We start from the raw sequence: 18,023 nt of genomic DNA on the forward strand, positions 1-18,023 counted from the left end.
ACCACTAAGGACCTCCAGACCTCTCCTGGTTTCTATTAACTTGCAACCAATGGCAGATATTCCCATACACAAACACTGGCACGTGACCACCAAACCATCAGCTTTCAACAGAAGTGAGCCTCCAAAGATTGCAAATTCAGCCACAGAAATAATTCGATAATGAGACTTTACGCAATACTGCTTTCCTGGAACCAAGGTAGACTAACCAGGGTTCCAGTTGCTGCAATTTAACTGCTTTGGAAGTTTCCTAAATGTCAATATTTTTGACTCTTATCGAAGAGTATTTGTAAATCTGCCGCTGTATATCTGTGCATTGCACAAAATTTTATCCCCTTACAAATGTGCTGACTGGGGCTGATAGGAGTTGTCATCCAAAACATGAAGTTCTATCTTAATGCTTACTGTTTTCCACTCTTTTTTTATATAGGTAGTGTGCCTCAGAAACTATTTTCGTTGTTGCCCTGCGGAGGCCTTGGGGTAAGTAGGTTTCACTTTGGTGTAGTAAGCTAGCATAAACAGCTTTCTGCTGGGTAACTCAGTGGTGTGTGTATATATATATATATATATATATATATATATATATATATACACACATACATACTCTGGTTACACATTTTGGGAGATGCAAAATTGATTGGGATCACGATGCTAAGCTTCACAATATATGGATGGTTTCGCCATATCATTCTAACCAAGTTGCAACTGTCACAGTTCTAGCACTCCATACAATGCCCTGGTGTGCAAATGCAAATGAATACACAACAGGCACACATTTGTCTTCAAGGTACAGTAGTACCTCAGGTTACATACGCTTCAGGTTACAGACTCCTCTAACCCAGAAATATTGGGTTAAGAACTTTGCTTCAGGATGAGAACAGAAATCGCATGGTGGCAGCGCAGCAGCAGCAGGAGGCCCCATTAGCTAAAGTGGTGCTTCAGATTAAGAACAGTTTCAGGTTAAGAACGGACCTCCGGAACGAATTAAGTTCTTAACCTGAGGTACCACTGTATTGCAAACTTCATCGGGGATACATTAATAATAAACAATGCGGCCTTGGCAGAGGAAATGTGATCATGCTGCCTTGTGTATCTAAACTCAAGCTATTGGAATACGATCAATGTTGTCTTTGCATTAGTGCCAGATTCAATCATTGGGATTCCTTAATCATAGAATCATAGAACTGCAGAGTAGGAAGGGACCACGAGGGTGTCTACAATGCAGGAATCTTTTGCCCAACATGGATCTTGAACCCACTGCCATGAGATTAAGATTCTCATGCTCTACTGATATGTGGCTGTATGGATAGATTGTAAGAATGTATTTATTACTCAGTGTATGCAAAACTCAATGAAACACAGTTATTGATATATAAACACCTCAATGGGCAAGAAAGGGCAATTCTCTGCCTCCAGAAACCTACAATCAAAAATAAGGTGGGCCTTTCCTAGTGTAGCAGGTCATGCCCTGTGGAACTCCCTGCCAGTGGATGTTTGGCAGGATTCACCCCTGCCTTCTTTTAGATAACGTCTTAAAATGATGTTAATTCGACAGGCCTTTGAAATGTGAATTTCTTTTAACCAACTGGTATTTGTATATTTTAAAAATGCTTTGATCTTTTAAAGGTGTTTTTATTGCTGTTGTACCTTTGGTATGGTGTGTTGATGCTATGGAAATGATAAATAACGCAACAGCAGGAGTAATGGTCAAATATCAGTACAAGCTAAATCAAATTCATAGATCTATATGAATATATATTGATATATATGTGTGCACGCACACATTTGAGTGTAGTGATATAGATCTATCTGCCATCTATCTATGATTTATTAATAGGAAATAAAGAAAGAAAGAAGAACAGGGCCTCTGATAGCATAATCAGATTGCAGCTTCAAAACTTCTGTGGCATTTGAGTTGTTGTCATTTATAACTTGGAAGTGAACCTGCCCAAAATTCCCTGGATACACACAGAGAAATTGATAACAGACTGCCTCTTTTATGACTCCAAGGAGGCCACACCAATCACATCACTATTGGCAGTCAATATGATTTTTGACATGCTGTAAAAAATATATATCAAGCAAGCAAGCATAAAAGGTCTTACGGCATTTGTTTAGATGAAGAATGGGCTCTCAAGCTGTGCTGGGGCAAAGTTTGGGTTTCAGTCCTGGTACCCCAGGGATTGTACTGCAGACAAAAGAGAATTCCACATTTATCTTATAAAACGAGGCAGCTGCCCAATCCAATGATGCTTAAAAAATAAAGAAGGGAGGAGGAGGCCAGGAGGAGCAAGCAGAAAGGGAAAGGTCAATGTGCAGTGTCAGACTTCCAAGCTGAATGATCTCAGGAAGTGCCAATGTAACACCTTGCAGGAATTCAGGCAGTCAGGGCAGAAGTGTTAAATTAGGCTTAGCTGCAGACTTCAATGTGCCAAACGCTGTATCCCCTTGGAGTCAGCCAAGCTCCTTTCAGCAGATCAGAATGATTTGATGTTTGTGCTAGAAAAATACCTCTCGGGGGGGGGGGGGGGGAGAGTGAAGGTGCATCAACCCTTCTGATTTAGGGAAAAAATCTTTTTAGGAAAGGACCAAGCAACATCTTTTGTGCAGAAGGATACACTGGTGATACATCGTGAGCCAGAAAGTTGTGGCTCTTTTGCGTGGTTTAGTTGCATGTAATTGACATTAGCTGCTTATGATTTCCATGAACATGGTGCATGCCAACATCAATGGGCACATGTTTAGAACTCCTTGGAGAAGAATATTTTTTCTTCTGCTATTCTTACCCTCAGTGTTTGATAAAGCACTGGCTATGTAAGAATGGGGGTGGGGGTGGGGAACCACCATTGGAATCCCGAGAATTATACTGTTAAAAGTTTTGCTTTTTATGTGCCTCCTTTTTCTACTACTTTATGGTTTTGTTTTGGCATAAGATTTCTCTTTGCATTTCATGAAATGGCCAAAAATACTTCCCATTTCTTTTTTTAAAAAAAATAAATTCTGAAAGTTTCAAGTATTTCTTTTATGATTCTCATGCAGAGATGAAGCAACTGCCCTTCTCCATTGATCGTCAGCATTCAGGAGCGATAGTGACGAATATAGATATAGATATAGATATAGATATAGATATAGATATAGATATAGATATAGATATATGCATATATATATATATATATATATATATATATATATATATCTCACAAGTTCATGCCTTGCTTTGGCAACAGCCCTACTTATCTGTTCCCACATACTTAGGGATACAGAATGAAGTCTTCCATTTCAGGTCCACGTCCCAGGTGACAGGTAAAGGATCAAATGGGTGGACTGCATCTTTGTGGAGAGCACATGGGAGCTGAAGACTTTCTTTCAGTTGCAGTTGTCTGAGTACCAGGGCTCAATCCCAAATCACAATCTGGCAATCCTGTTTCATAATAGCAAGCATGTAATACCAGAAGAACCCAGTGCTAGAGCATCTTCCTTCTAAAGTATCTTACATATTACTGTGTGAAGTTTGGGCAGGGTAGTGGGGACTGTCCTGCCGATGACAAGTAACTTTTTTTTTACCTCTTCTTAGGCTGACAGCCACATATGCAGTGCTGGATTTATGTATAAGCTAAGCAGGCTATAGCTTAGGGCCCCACTCTCTTGGGGAGCCCCAAAAAAATTAAAGGGAAAAAACTGGATGTACATTTCCAAAATATAAGATAAAAAGCAAATAAAATAAAACCTACATACAGCAACAGTGTTTTGTGTTGTGTAGGCTCCTATGATGCAAGTAATGGGCCCCGCCTGCTAGCCTCCTCCCTAAAATATCACTGGTTTGCTCATCTCTATATACAGGGTGCCTACATTCTGCTATTTATATTTATTAATAGTTTGCTTCATATATTTACACCTATTATTATTTCATGTTATAGCAAGTTTCTAGAGACTGGATTATGAGTCTTTGTAAACTGTGTTTCTAAAGGAACTTTTGTTATTGCCAAATGCCAATGTTTTTGCATTATTAAGTTTGTTATGAATAAAAAATCATTTTAAGTTAGAGCTTAATAATTACTTCACTGTTAATATACTTCTTCTTAATTGTATTTCAGTTCAACAATTACTTTGATAAAATACATATTTTGTTATGTGCAAATGGCTTTAAATAACTATTAGATCCACAAATTACCATATAGCATATATTCAACACAAAAAACAGTGACAATTTGTTGTTGACAAAGGACAGCTGGACATATAAATGGCCCTAAATCGGACCCTGAACATATGACACTAAGGGTGACTTAAGTTCTGACGTGTATGTCTTTGCCTCTTCGGTTGTGTGGAAACAAAACACAAAGTGGAGAAGCTGAACTTTTGGCTCTATAACAAAATGATGCATGCGATTGTGCAACAATTTCATACCTGTGAAATTTACCTAGCTATCCTAGGTATATTTATGTAGATCTGAGTTCTATGAAATCGGTGCAACTTGCTTCAGAGTGAGGAGGCTTGGAAAGGCCATTTCAGACAAATGTCTTCACAGTAAGAAATTGTTAGGTGCTGCCATCTGGGGACCCGTGCCCTGGTTCTTTTGTGGTGGGTCCTGGATTTCAGTAGCAGACAACATTAGTGGACCACCACCAGCAGCAGTGCTCATCTGTCTTCCCAGCAGCTGATTCCCCACCCTGAAACATCAGCAGGCTTCTGTGCTAGATTGCGTCACCTTTCCTGGTGTTATGTACTGAGCTGAATCCTAGAACAATAGGATCCAGAATGCAGCAGTCTGATTGGTCTGCAGGAGCCACCCAATCCAGCTCCAGGTGGAAGTGAATCAGCGAGCTGATTGGCCTGCAGGAGCAGCCAGGAATTAGCCAATCACGCAGGGACCATTGTGTAAATAATGTATATATAGCTAGACATTTGGGGGAAAGTTCATTCATTGCTACTATGAGCATGAAATTCACACTCAACTCCGAATATATTTCACCTAGACTCGTGGACTTCTGCCAACAAGGCTTGGGAATGGCAGGTTCTGTGATGACACTTGGATCTTAATGGCACACAGAGTTCTTAAAGGCAGGAACACTTCGGAAAAGGGATGGATTTAGTTTCTACTTGCTTGCCACTAAAGAGCAACGGTGGGGGGGGGGGGTGAGTTGGAGGCAACGTATTTTCTCTGGAAGCAAACGGCAAAGTGTGAGCTTCTAAAAGCTTTTATACCTACGGAGACACATGGATTCAGTAAAGAAGGCATAAATCACCAGATGACATGGCAAATCTGTGGCTTCCAGAATGACTTCTCATTCTCGCTGTGGATGATACCTGCAGATCCCTTCCCAAACCTGAAACCCTGTATCTGTGAGTTCAGAATCTATAAGAGGAAACCTGCCCAGCCATTTCCTTTGTTAGGGCATTGACCTCAGCTGACTAGTTAAGTACTTCCATGTACTTTAAAAAGAAGTCACCCTGTCACCAGTGAGGCAAATGGGGTAAGCTCCCTCACCTGGTTGAACATGAGATCACTGTGTATGGGAGAAGAAGAGGAGGAGGAGGAGGAGCCTGAGTTTGGCTGATGCTGGAAGTTGGAGACACAGAGGCTCATATTTGCTCTTGACTAAAGCTGTGGCTCTTGACTAAAGCTGGAAACCCAATGACTAAGCAAGGCCATCTGTCCTATGCTCAGTTTGTATACATGTATACAATTGTATAAATGAAACCATATACAGTGGTACCTCGGGTTACAGACGCTTCAGGTTACAGACGCTTCAGGTTTCAGACTCCGCTAACCCAGAAATAGTACCTCGGGTTAAGAACTTTGCTTCAGGATGAGAACAGAAATCGCGCAGCCATGGTGCGGCAGCAGTGGGAGGCCCCGTTAGCTAAAGTGGTAACTCAGATTAAGAACAGTTTCAGGTTAAGAACGGACCTCCGGCATGAATTAAGTTCTTAACCCAAGGTACCACTGTATCCCAGGGACACCACAGTCTCTGATGACCTTCATTCCAAGGAAACCTAACCCTGGCTAAGCACTGGAAGCCCTGGAGTCTCTTGCCACTGGAGACTGGGGTGTGTGTGCGCAACACTAGCTTTCACCGCACAGTTCCAGAGCACAAGAATGCTGCTGAGAGTGTAGAGGAGAATAACTCATCTTCCTTTCAGAACATATTACATGGGCCTATTATTTCTGCAAGAGTTGCAGGTGGGGGGAGGCACACTTATGCATGCTGTAGGTAAAAATCCGGTAGCTTTCACATGGGATAGATGTAAATTAATTTTTATTTAAGCCATTCAGCCTTTTTGAATAACTCCGCACACACACACACACACACACTTCTGGGACAGGTAGTTTAATTTCTATCATCTGGGGCTTTCCTAAAGTCTAGCTTTGTTACACATGCCAGTGATTGAGCTACGTTGGATGTATTTGGAAAAGCTCGAAACGACTATATTCATTCAGGAAATTCTGAATGAAGTAAATCCATATGTGCCTTAAGAGTCTTAGACTTCAGAGTGGGACGGCATATTCTGGCTTGTAACATTGTCATGAATAATTCTGCCTGTTTGAAGTGTTGCTGAAATATGAACAATGTTGATGCCTTAAATTTTAGTGTAGTTGTATTTCAAAACTTAAGTGTTGGCGCTCATTTTCCCTTGGATATATATTACCTATAGTGTTCCATTATCATTTAGATGGTGCAATGTTGGTTCAGGCTGGTGGACGTATGGAAGAGGGCTTTTTCAATGGGGGCCCCCACATTTTGGAGCCCACATTTAGGATTCAACCATCTCCATCATTGAACTGAAAACATATTTGTTTACTATCAGCTTTTCAAAATCTTAAGGATTTTAGTTGTGCTGTCATTATGTTGCTGTTTTATCTTGCTATCACTGGTTTTATAGTGCTGACCACTGTTTTAATGTTACCTCTGCCTGCCTCTGTTCAATTTTGTTGTGATAGTTTCCTTTTAGTTTTAACGATGACGTGTTTATAGTGACATCAATCTGTTGAATTTATATTTGTTTAATATAAATGGTTTTTATATAAACCAATTTATATATAAACCAATATATAAATTTGTTTAATTTAATAATAATAATAATAATAATAATAATAATAATAATAATAATAATAATAATTTATTTGTACCCCGCCCATCTGGGTGGCTTCCATAGAAACAAAAAATACACTAAAATATCACACATTAAAAACTTAAAAAATATTACTGCAAGTTGCCCTGCAAAACTGCCCCCCCCAAAAGAGGAAATATAAATTTAATAAAAGTAAAATAAAATAAATTCTAAGGGACAAAGAAGACTAGTAATCACCAAGCTATTACTGGTGGCCTCCCATCTATGATTCGATTGGCCTGGGCCCACTTTTGCTCTGCTCCAATAAGTGCTGGGCAGCTGTTCTTCTTAATTACTTTTGAGTAATGTTACAGGGCTTTGGAGAACCATGGGAAATCACAACGGTAGCTACCAGAAGAATACAGCTAGCACTATCACCCTTGTCTTTATCAATGCTAGGATATCTATGCTATCTATGGCAGTTTCTTGAAAATGATTCCCTGCCCTACCACAGCTCTTAATAGTCATCTCAGCAATTCTGCTATTGCAGAACCTTAAAAGCGCATCTATTTAATGCATATTTAAGCTTTATTGATCACTTACAGTAATGGTTGTATCCAATTGCTATTCAACCTCCTTAGCATAGTCTCCTTTATATGCCTGCTAACTAAGATTTTGTTTCATGTATGTGACGGAATGAGCTTGAGTCCACAAAAGAGGTTTGTTTTTGAAGGTACCAAATGTCTTTTTGGTTGTTTCTGCTGCTCCCCTGAGTGAAATGTTAATCCCTGAGGAAGGTGATGCCCGTGGAGACCCCCCGCCCTTATTTGTACAACTACCCCCCCCCATCTGACCATCTAGATGACACAGCTGCCACCTTTGTTAGCTGGCAGTGGGAGCTAAGGGAGGAGCCCATTTGCTCTGGACATCAGTGGGGTCCTCTCACAGTCATACCCCACAAATTTGACCTGCCTTCCCTGCCTGCTCACAGGTGCTAAATTGCAGACCCTTTTCTGATTCATGTTGGCAGCAACTTTGAAATGCCTCTTATGTTAGGAATATGAACCAGTTGCCTCCCTCCAATACACTAAAAAAAGAAAGGTGTTTGCTACAGCTTGAGTTCATTATAGCAGAGCTTTCCTGTAAGCACATGCCATTTCATTGAAGCTTTTGTTCTGGCTTTTGCAAAAGCAAATTCTTTTCTTAGAAGTAAGGCCACTCTGAGCATATGCTGCATCTATTACCGCGGCCTGGTGTCTAATGGGCCTGTTAGCTAGGGCCAGCTCTGGCCTATGTAATGCTGTTTGTAATGAGAAATCTAAACAGGGAATGGCAGTGAGGCATGACAGGAATGTGTTTCCATTGGAGAAGTTGGTGTAGAGAAAAAGTATAAGCAAAGCCATGTCCAGAAGGCCTTTTCAGCTGGCCAAGTCGGAAGACTAATGTTATTGTACATTGGCTGTCACCCTGCCAGCCCTCCCTCACTGATTTGTTTTCTCTTAAACTCTCTCTCTCTCTTCTTTCTCTCCCCCACCCCCTCTGCTAACTGTTTGCTCAGGTGGACAGTGACACCATTTGGAATGAGCTGCATTCGTCCGGTGCTGCACGCATGGCTGTTGGCTGTGTCATCGAATTGGCTTCCAAAGTGGCCTCAGGAGAGCTGAAGGTGAGGTCTGGGTTGCATTGTGTGTGGGAAAAGTGGGGCGGGGAGAGAGCTGAAAGCAATGTTGTTGTTCTGGGGTTGAAGGAAGGGGAGCGGAGACCGGAGAATGGGGAAGATGGCGGGTCACTAAGGTGTGGTAATCTAAATAGCCTCGCTTGGCAATCAGCAGATCGTTTTATTACTCGAAGCCTTCCAATTCACTAGAGAGAGTTTTGCTTGCCAGCGTACTACAGTATTATTGCAGTCTCTCTCTCTTTTTGTTTTCCCCGCCCCGGAGTCAGTTGCACAACCGTTGTCCGAGTTAGAAATGACTCAGAGGATGTACAGATCTGGCACGCCATTCTGAAATTCCCTTTTGAAATGAATTTTAAATAAATTATGATCGGGTTGAAAGCATGGCCTCAAAAATGCCACCCAAGGCGAAGAAAAGTAAATAATGGACCTGTGGGCTTTGAAGAAAGAAGGAAACTGTTGATTGGAAGGGTAGTGGTGCAGGCTATGCCTTTCCATCAAACAATCGCAAATTCAAAGCACTTCCCCAACCCAAACTCGGTTTTTGAGCTTCCTTTCTACACGATCTGAAAAGAATGAGATACAAAACCCAAATTATCCCCAGTCTAAACAATTTATAAAACCTGCATGCTCGACAGACGTTGACATTTTGTTTGATGTTATAACAACCCGGTTTTAAAGGTAGGCCCTGTACAGCCCAAATGGTTAGATACCCCAATAAACTTTCTTGGACGTGACACACCATCAATACAATTGATGTTAGGTAAAATAGCAATGGATTTCATCCAGTGACCAAAGTCTACTGTTACGGTTCAGATCTGACGGCAAATGGAATTAAATGAAAAGTATGTAACTTTCTTTCATATGCTTACAGTTTCATGGTGATTTGGGGCTTTTTTGTTTTTCCTCCATTGGGGCAAATGCAATGTGGGGTTGGGTGAATTGGAAGTGAAGGAAAGGGGGAAATAGGTGAGCGCTTTCAGGGACCTCCTAGGAGATGGGGCACTTCCTGATACCTGCCCATCTATGCTAAACAGCTTGGGGGGGGGGTAAGGATAGGAGATTGAAAGAATGAGAAACTGCGAGAACTGAAATGGACAGGTTCTTTTGTTCCTAGCCGTGGCTACCATAGCCTTGGGACACCATCCCGCAAAACCTGAACTGTAATGAACAGCTTACTTAAATCCCAGTGATTTCAGTAGGATTTAAGCATGGTTCCATTAGCAGGTTATATTTACATGCTTACTGAGGAAGTCACTACACCTCAGATTCAATCACCTATCTGTAAAATGTGAAGAACAATGAAGACACTAAAATACAGAGATCAAAAGCACCTTATTTATATGGTGTACAGGGATTTATATTGTAACCCATCTGAACATTTGCAAAATGGTGGCCTCTTGAGGACATATTGCATGGCGATGCTCTGGCTGTGCAGAAGGCTAATCATCTGAAGCCACCAGCTAAAAGGAATAGGTATCATCACTGCGACCTCTATTCTCCAGTTTTCCCAGTTGTTGCAGATACATGGTAACTATTCCTTCACTGGGTACAGGTCCATGAAAGTTTAACTATGGATACGTGGAATAATGTTCTACAGAGGCTCTGAATATGTCCTACTTTCTACACTTTTCAAGCCAACCATGCTGCAAGTTTCCCAAAGAAGCCTCGGCCAATATATGTTTGCTTTATGTATCATTTATTTATTTATTTAGATAGCTTGCTTCCTGCTGTTCAGTTTAAATTTTTCAATGAATCCCTCAAAGCTGAAAATAAGCATAAAATCCAAATAAAATAACAAAACAGTAAATAGCTTGGGTTCTCTCTGAGAGAGTCATACTCTGAGTAAACCCGGATGAAATCGATGGACATTGACTATGAGTTTGACACTGAAACAACCCATTAAAAACCAGCATAGAATACGAAACATTGCGATAAAGCATAAAAGCAGTAGTAAACATTAAAATCATTACTTAGTTTAAAGCAGGGGCAAATAATTCAGTTTTGTACAGGTGTTGAAAGCTTAACATGAGAACAGCCTTCCATTATGTAGGTGCCACCACTGAGAAGGCCCTGTTGCTGATAGATTGTCTACCCTGCAAAGAAAGGCTCCCACACAATTGCCTTTGTGGAAGTTTGCAACATGAATCACAAATTCATACGGGTACAATCAGTCCCTTACATATTCATGCCCAAAGCCATAAAAAAACCCAACACACCAGCATATTAATTTTTGTCTGGAAACACACAAGAACCTCATGGAGCCATTTTAATGCAAGTGAACACGGCTTCATGTGGCTAGTTCCAGGCAATGACCTAGCTGCCAGATTTTATAGCAATTTATAGGAAATGCCTTGTATTAACTGACTTGGGCTATGTACAGACTTGGGCTATGCACATGATTTCCACCAAAGTTTGTTAAGGGTATTGGGAAATGTAGCTCCATGAGGGGGAAACTATAGTTTCCAGGATTCTTTGAGGCAAGTCATGCGCTATAAATGAAAGATGTGTATGCAGACGTACATGCTCAAAAATAATAATTTAGACTTCCATTTTTTCCTGCTTAGAAAGTATAATTGGGATGATGAATATATCAGAATTTAAAAACTGGCCTAGATAAGAATAATCAGACATGCTTTATGTGCAGTTGACACAACCAGGATTTGCTGCAGGACCTTTATTGCTTATCTCCCAGGATTTATGGGGTCTTTCACATCGTGGATTTACTCTTCACTGTTTATCTCTGTGTAATGAAGAGCTTTAAAAACAAAGTTGTCAATCAATCTATTTTTTCAATGGCCACTGAAGTAGCTGCAGTAAAGCAACAAATACTTACATGGGTTGGGGGGGAGCCCTCGTGGTTTCCCCTCACCCATATTTATTTGCAGTTTATTTTAAGAAGAAGATTTAAAAGATTTCCAAATGGAATGTTTGTCTGGAACTGAATCCTGCAGATCAAGGTCACGCACACAGTGTTACAGCAGAATACCAACTGCATTACAATTTGAGAACACAGTGTCGTTAAAATACTATGGGACTCGGGGACTATAAATCACTCTTTTATTTGCCTTCAGAGGCACCAGGGAAGGTCAGCAGAGGATAGCCACAGGATGACACACTTTTATCCCAAATTAACATATTCATTTAGAATAACTATCACCCTCTGGTCCTGTCCTCACAGTCACTAATACAGATCCATCAGCTTACACCTAATGTCCTCCTTCAGACATCCATCTCGTTGCCACTCCTAATACCTTGGGTGTATGAAAAACACACACCAGGAATCAAATGGGGATTAGCTTATGCGGTGAACAAGCACGCACAGTGCAGATTTTTTATGAAGCCTGTTCAAATGTTCTTGCCTCTCATTTCCTCTGTTGTTCTCCTTGCTCCATTCACCAGCTATCATCTCCTCTTGTGGCCTTGCAGTATGCATGCTTTGGGCTTATGCTATGCCTACAACCAGAACAACAAAGAGCCTTGTGGCACCTTAAATAGGCTTACTATGGCATATGCATGAAGTGTTATCCTCGGTTGAAGGTCTCCATGGACATGGGGGGTGAGGGACCGTAGACACTGAAGCGGAAGAGCCAGAGCTCAGTGGTAGAGCTGCTTCACATGCAAAAATGTCCCAGGATCAATCCTCACCATTCCCAACCATGGAATCATAGAATTGGAAGGGACCCTGCTGGTCCTCTAGTCCAATTCTCTGCAATGCAGGAATCTCAACTGTGAAGGAGAGTCCAGATAGGGCTGGGAATGTCCCCAGCAGAAACCTGGAGATAATTGGGTATAGGATTGCTGCCGTCAAAGTAGACATTAGGGCTGCAATCTTCTGCCCATTTACTTGGTTATACATTCATGCAGAAGAGTTCACAACTGATTGATTTTAACCAGCAGTCTATTATGAATTTGTGGACATGAACCTGTACATATTTTTAAAATGAAAGGTGGGAGGAATCAACTGTGATTTCACTATTTTGTCCACTTAGGCTGCATTTTTAGGCATACCTGGTAGTAAGTCTCATTGATCTAAATGGAACATATTTCTGAGTAGGCATGTGTAGGATTCCACTGCTAATATATGAAGACTTCCCTATGGTCACAAAACATGCCTGTGGTATAGCTGAACAGTGAGCCAATCTATCAAAATCTAGGCTATTCCCACCACTGAACTCCTTGTACAGATATGCCAGATTCTATACTATGACCTGGAAATACATTTAATTTTTTTGAACGAAATGAATCCTTTGTGTCCTCTCCTCCCATCTTACGTAAGTCTCAGATCGGCAACGTAACTTGATAACTGACCAAAAAGCAGGGGAATCTGATTGAAAGACTGAATCCGTAGCTATAATAAACATCTCTCCATTCCATTTGAAATCCCTTGTGAACTATTTGGTCTTTTTTATTGTTCCTGGCTAATGGACAGAATACCAGCTGTGAAACTGTAAAACAATACAGCCTACTTGAATCCCACTTTAAGGAGAGATAGTAAATGGCTTCTTTGGGTTAGGAGAATGTTGCCTCTACCTGTGGAATCTGAACAAGAATATTTTCCCACATATAAAAGTGGGTGAAATCATGCATCAAAACCAAGCTTTTTCTATTGTTATGTGGGCGCAGTTCAGGGATATTTGGCATATCACTCTACATTTTAAGCAGGACCCTAGATCACTGGTGTGTAAGCATATCATAAATGTTGAGATGTCCAATGGTCTCGCTTTCATTCAATTCTCACCCTGTATCTACTTAACTTTTTATACACGGTTGCTTCTAACACATGAAACCTAGAGGAGATAGTCAGATTCCCTTCTCCTGGAGAGCTTTAGCACTCCATTAACTCACCTGCCCCCCACCCTGAATTTCAGCCATTTGGAACCTTAAAAGTGAATTTTCTCTGGGCTTGCATTGGGATTTGGCAGACTGATTGGTGTGCTTTCATGTGCTTGCATATCTCATGTATCAAGATCCCATGGCAGTTTGGGGGCTTTAGTGCTCAAGAATGATAGATCCACTATATCTGTATCGTAAAAGTATATCTCTTTGAAGCGCATCATTCATACTGCTCACAAGAGGTGATTTGGCATAATGGGTTGAGACTTTGCTATAAATGCAGCAGGAGCAAACATTGTGGTGGCTCCTGTATTTCCAGTGTGCCCATCTCACTGCCATTTCACGCCATCCCTGCACCTCCAAATAAGCAGCAGTGCCCCACCAGGTTGCCCACTACGACCAATTATAATGCACAACGCTCATAGTTGAGAAGCCTGAAAGTATTCAAAACCTCATTGTTTATCATGTGACTGACTGCATGGTGGATTAACCAAAAGCATGACAGATTTAGGCCATGATGCCAGAAATGTCAAGGCAGTGCTCTGAATTAGAAGAATCAAAGTTAAATATTGAAAATTTTCAGTGGCGGTGCTCATGAGAAAGACATGTTGCTGTAGAAATTCGCACCACTAAATGTGGTGTCATGAACTGCAGGATATGTATGTAATAGGATCTATCAAATGAATAGCCAATTCCAGTGAGTTTTGGAGTAGCTATTTCCACCAGATCTGGTGACTTGCATGTTCTCTTGATCACCTAACGTCCATATAGATCTCTTGACATTAAGGCTGAACTATTCCTTTAGATACAAAGTCTACAGTAGATTTTATCAGACTCCCAACTCTCTCTCTCTCTCTATCTATCTATCTATCTATCTCTCGCTTAATATCTAGCCTGATGAAGAATTCTGAAGAACTTGAAAAGCTTGCTTGCTATTTGTCACATTTTGATTGCTTCTAACATTTTTGTACCCCCCCCCACTGGTACTCATATCTTGATAAAAGTGTTGTGGCTGCCAAAACAAAATGGCTGCCACCAGCATCCCCAAAAGGGATGGTTGTACTCCATACTGGTGAGTACCATCACAAAAAAACCACTGCTCAGCACAACCGCTTTAATTTAAAAATATGTTTAATTGAAATAAGTTTTCCTGTAAATTTCAAAATGTTCTTCTAAAATTCAACTAGCTAAGAACAAAATCACTGGAATAGGTTGGTGGGGGAGGGGTAATCCATCTCAGGATGATGCATTCTGACATTATCTTGCACATCCATTTGCACTGAAGCAAAACAAGCACGAGTCCCTTGAAACCCCTCTTCAGATGGAGTGTATGGAATTGGCCTCTTGGTAGTCAGGGATCATTTAACAGAATTAAAATAGTTTGAAATGAATATCCTTGGAAACTAAAACTGTAGGCTTTCCTGGGATGGTTCCTTTTGATATGTCAAGACTGATCAGTATCAGAAAGATTTTTGCTGTATCCAGTCACTATTATGTTGCTGCCTGTTTGCTATTTCTGGGTAACATGAAGGAAACATAAAATTGCTATTTCAAATAAGTTTATATGTTTGATGTTACCCAAGGCCTTTGCCATTAAAGTCAAATACACAGGGCAGAGGTCTCAAAATATCCATCAGCCTTAAAGGCTTCCAGAATAAGGGGCAAAAATGTGTGTTTTTTCTTATTCAGTCAATACAATTGACTTAAATCAATTGCCCTAACTCCAATCCCAGAACGCATAGATACAATAATTGGGATTAACTATGAGCCACAACTTTATTTGTAAATAAAGAAAGTGGGATGTACACTCAACTGGTCAAGTCAAAATCCACCTTTTCAGTTTGGACATGCTATCTACCAAGATGATGGCTAGGAATTTCCACTTCTCCTGCTTACCTTGGACAGGTGATGTCACCCTGGTCCCAAACATTGGATGAAACTGACCTTTGTCCTTTCTAGCCCCCCCTCCCACTTGTTTATTTCAGTGTCATCAGCTCTTCTCCACTGTGATGCCTTACAGAGGGCTGGTGTGGCTACCTGCCTCCATGCGAGACAGGATATGGGGCAGAATTCCTTTCATGTTTTCTTGTTTTCACATGGTAAAATATGTTTGAGAAAGGGATGAGAACAGCCCATTTTGGTTTAGTCATTGTGAGGTGGGGGGGAGAACTGAGAATGGCTACAGAATAAGGGCAGGGGCTGAAATATGTAACTTTCCCTTGTCACTGAGGAATCAGTAGAACATCACATTAAAGGTAAGTCTGGATGACAGAGACAGGCTGCTCTGGGCTGAGGCGTTGCCGGCTGAAAATCTAGAGACCACAGACCACAAATTTTCCATGTCTCTGAATCTTATCTTAAACCTGGCAGATGGTGTTTTTAAGATTCTGTGAATCACTCTTCCTTGTCAGTCTGTAAAGCACGTATCATAAACTCTGTGAGGTGGAAAGACTTGCCAAACAATTTCTGTGCTATTTCCGACAATGTTTAACTGGGGCACCAGCTGATCTGCACAGGGAAATTTTGCGTAATAATGTTATTGCTTCGTTAACATAAAATAATCCAGTTCATGATTGTATTTCTCTGAGATGACTGTTTTGTTTCAGGTTCATTGGGGGATTTTCAGAGTATCTCTCCCACATGCATAACAATGCCAACAAGGATTGCCAAATTGAGAATCTGTATAATAAGAGACAAAGAATAACGACTGTGTGACTAAAAAGTTAAGGCACTTAAATGAAGCAGTATGGTCATTGATGCTCAATAACTAGCACAGGCTAACAAGCTTACACTTAAGATAATATAAACATAGTAGTGGGATTATCTGGGCCAGCTCACTAAAGTAATAGATTTCTCTAGTCTTACATCAATTTGCACCAGATTCTTCTTTAAAACTGTCACTGACAGTCAATTTGTTTCCTTGACTAACTGTGATTAGAAGCCATGTCCTGGTATTCAACCTAAAGCTGACTTGCAGCTTGAGCCAACTGCTTCTTTCCTCTCCTTGGTTTCCTTAGTGATCCAATATGGTTCCCAGCAATTTTTTTTCAACTTCACTAGTTGGCCAAGTGATTGCAAGAAACCAATCATGGCTTCTATCAGGCCCCTGAAGAGTGTTCTGAAGGCTTCTATTTTCATTATCTGAAAATTCCTGAACTGCATTCCAGTGAGGAAAACGAAGATGGTGTATGGGATTCATTCTGTTTGGAAAATAAACTATATGCCACATATTTAGCACATAACTGAGTGATACTTTATAAATGAGGAGACTGGGCTTTCATTGTCCTTTCCAATAGGCAAGTGATATGAGATGAAAGAGTGATTCCTCCCCACTCAGACTTTGATATATTGCTGATTTGTCATTCCTGTTTTAAGCATTTCTAGACTATAGACCAAGTTTGATGCATTTCTACTCCATCATATCCTGAAGTTTAAAACACACAAAAATCAGGCTTATAATGACAAAGACATGAATCTCTCCTCTAATGTGCATTTCTGTCAGTCAGTTTAACCTTCTGTTGACGTATAATGGTGTCTGTATCCTAGTATAAACAAGCGTCTGTGTAAAAATGCTTTGAATTTATGTGTGTTGGCTACATTTTCAACATATCGCTCCATGTTAGACTGTCTATCTCTGGAGTATATTTTTACGTTTCTGTCTGACCTTCACCCACTGTTCTGAGATCACTGTCTGGTATTTAGTATTGCCCAAATAAATGAATTCACATTCCCTCCTGCTAATATTGGACAATGTTGTGAAGAACTAGTAGCCACAGACGTGTGAAGACTTTTGGGAGAAATGGAGAACTGCTGATTAGCAAAGTCTGGCATAAGTGCTTAAGATTGATTAGTCATTGCTGTGGGGAGAAATATCATGCCCTCAAAGTAATTTAGTACCAGGGTCATACTATAGCCCTCCCCCACCACCACAAAAACTATTACAATGATCTTGAGATAGCCTAAGATCTCCTTTGGAAAGCAGCCAAAGGGAAGAAATGTAATGTAAAAACTAGGGTTGAATGAAGAACGGGTCTCCCGAAATTCTACATACTTTTGTGGATGACATATTGCAGGAGTGACAGATGCTCTACTCAGCCTCTGATCCAAGGGTTTGGCCATCCATTAACACACATTAACATACACAATACAGACAATAGCGTGTCATAGGCCAAGAGAGCCTAAACTGTAATAGGTTGAGTCAAGCAAGTAACCAGCCCATTTGCTTCAGTCACAATGGCTTGAAGCACTCACAGAAAACTTGAGAAAAACAAATGCTATTCCTGTCCCCCAATCAAATGACAATGAGTCGGACTCTGAGCAAAACCCACACCACTCCAAAAGTTATTTTGTATTAACTCCCACCTATCAAATTCCCATTCGCTCTGTGGGATAAAGAGGCAACCCATAATTTGATGGGTGATTTAGCTGAAATGGGATGGCTGGCTGGGTTCAGGAGGTAGAAAAT

General features: G+C 40.7%; 1 protein-coding gene across 7 annotated transcripts in view; it reads left to right on the top strand.

Moving 5' to 3' along the window:
- HDAC9 (histone deacetylase 9) overlaps window positions 1-18,023 on the top strand; it is a 425,839-nt gene that overhangs the window by 305,092 nt on the left and 102,724 nt on the right. For all 7 annotated transcript variants that reach the window (XM_081881910.1, XM_081881911.1, XM_081881909.1 and 4 more), the window contains 2 exons: window positions 428-477; window positions 8,606-8,713. In XM_081881910.1, coding sequence (XP_081738036.1) covers window positions 428-477; window positions 8,606-8,713 — 158 coding nt within the window. The remainder of the gene's footprint in view (window positions 1-427; window positions 478-8,605; window positions 8,714-18,023) is intronic.

This window comes from Podarcis erhardii (assembly GCF_964252035.2).
Source record: "Podarcis erhardii genome assembly, chromosome: 12".
NCBI classification, from domain to species: domain Eukaryota; kingdom Metazoa; phylum Chordata; class Lepidosauria; order Squamata; family Lacertidae; genus Podarcis; species Podarcis erhardii.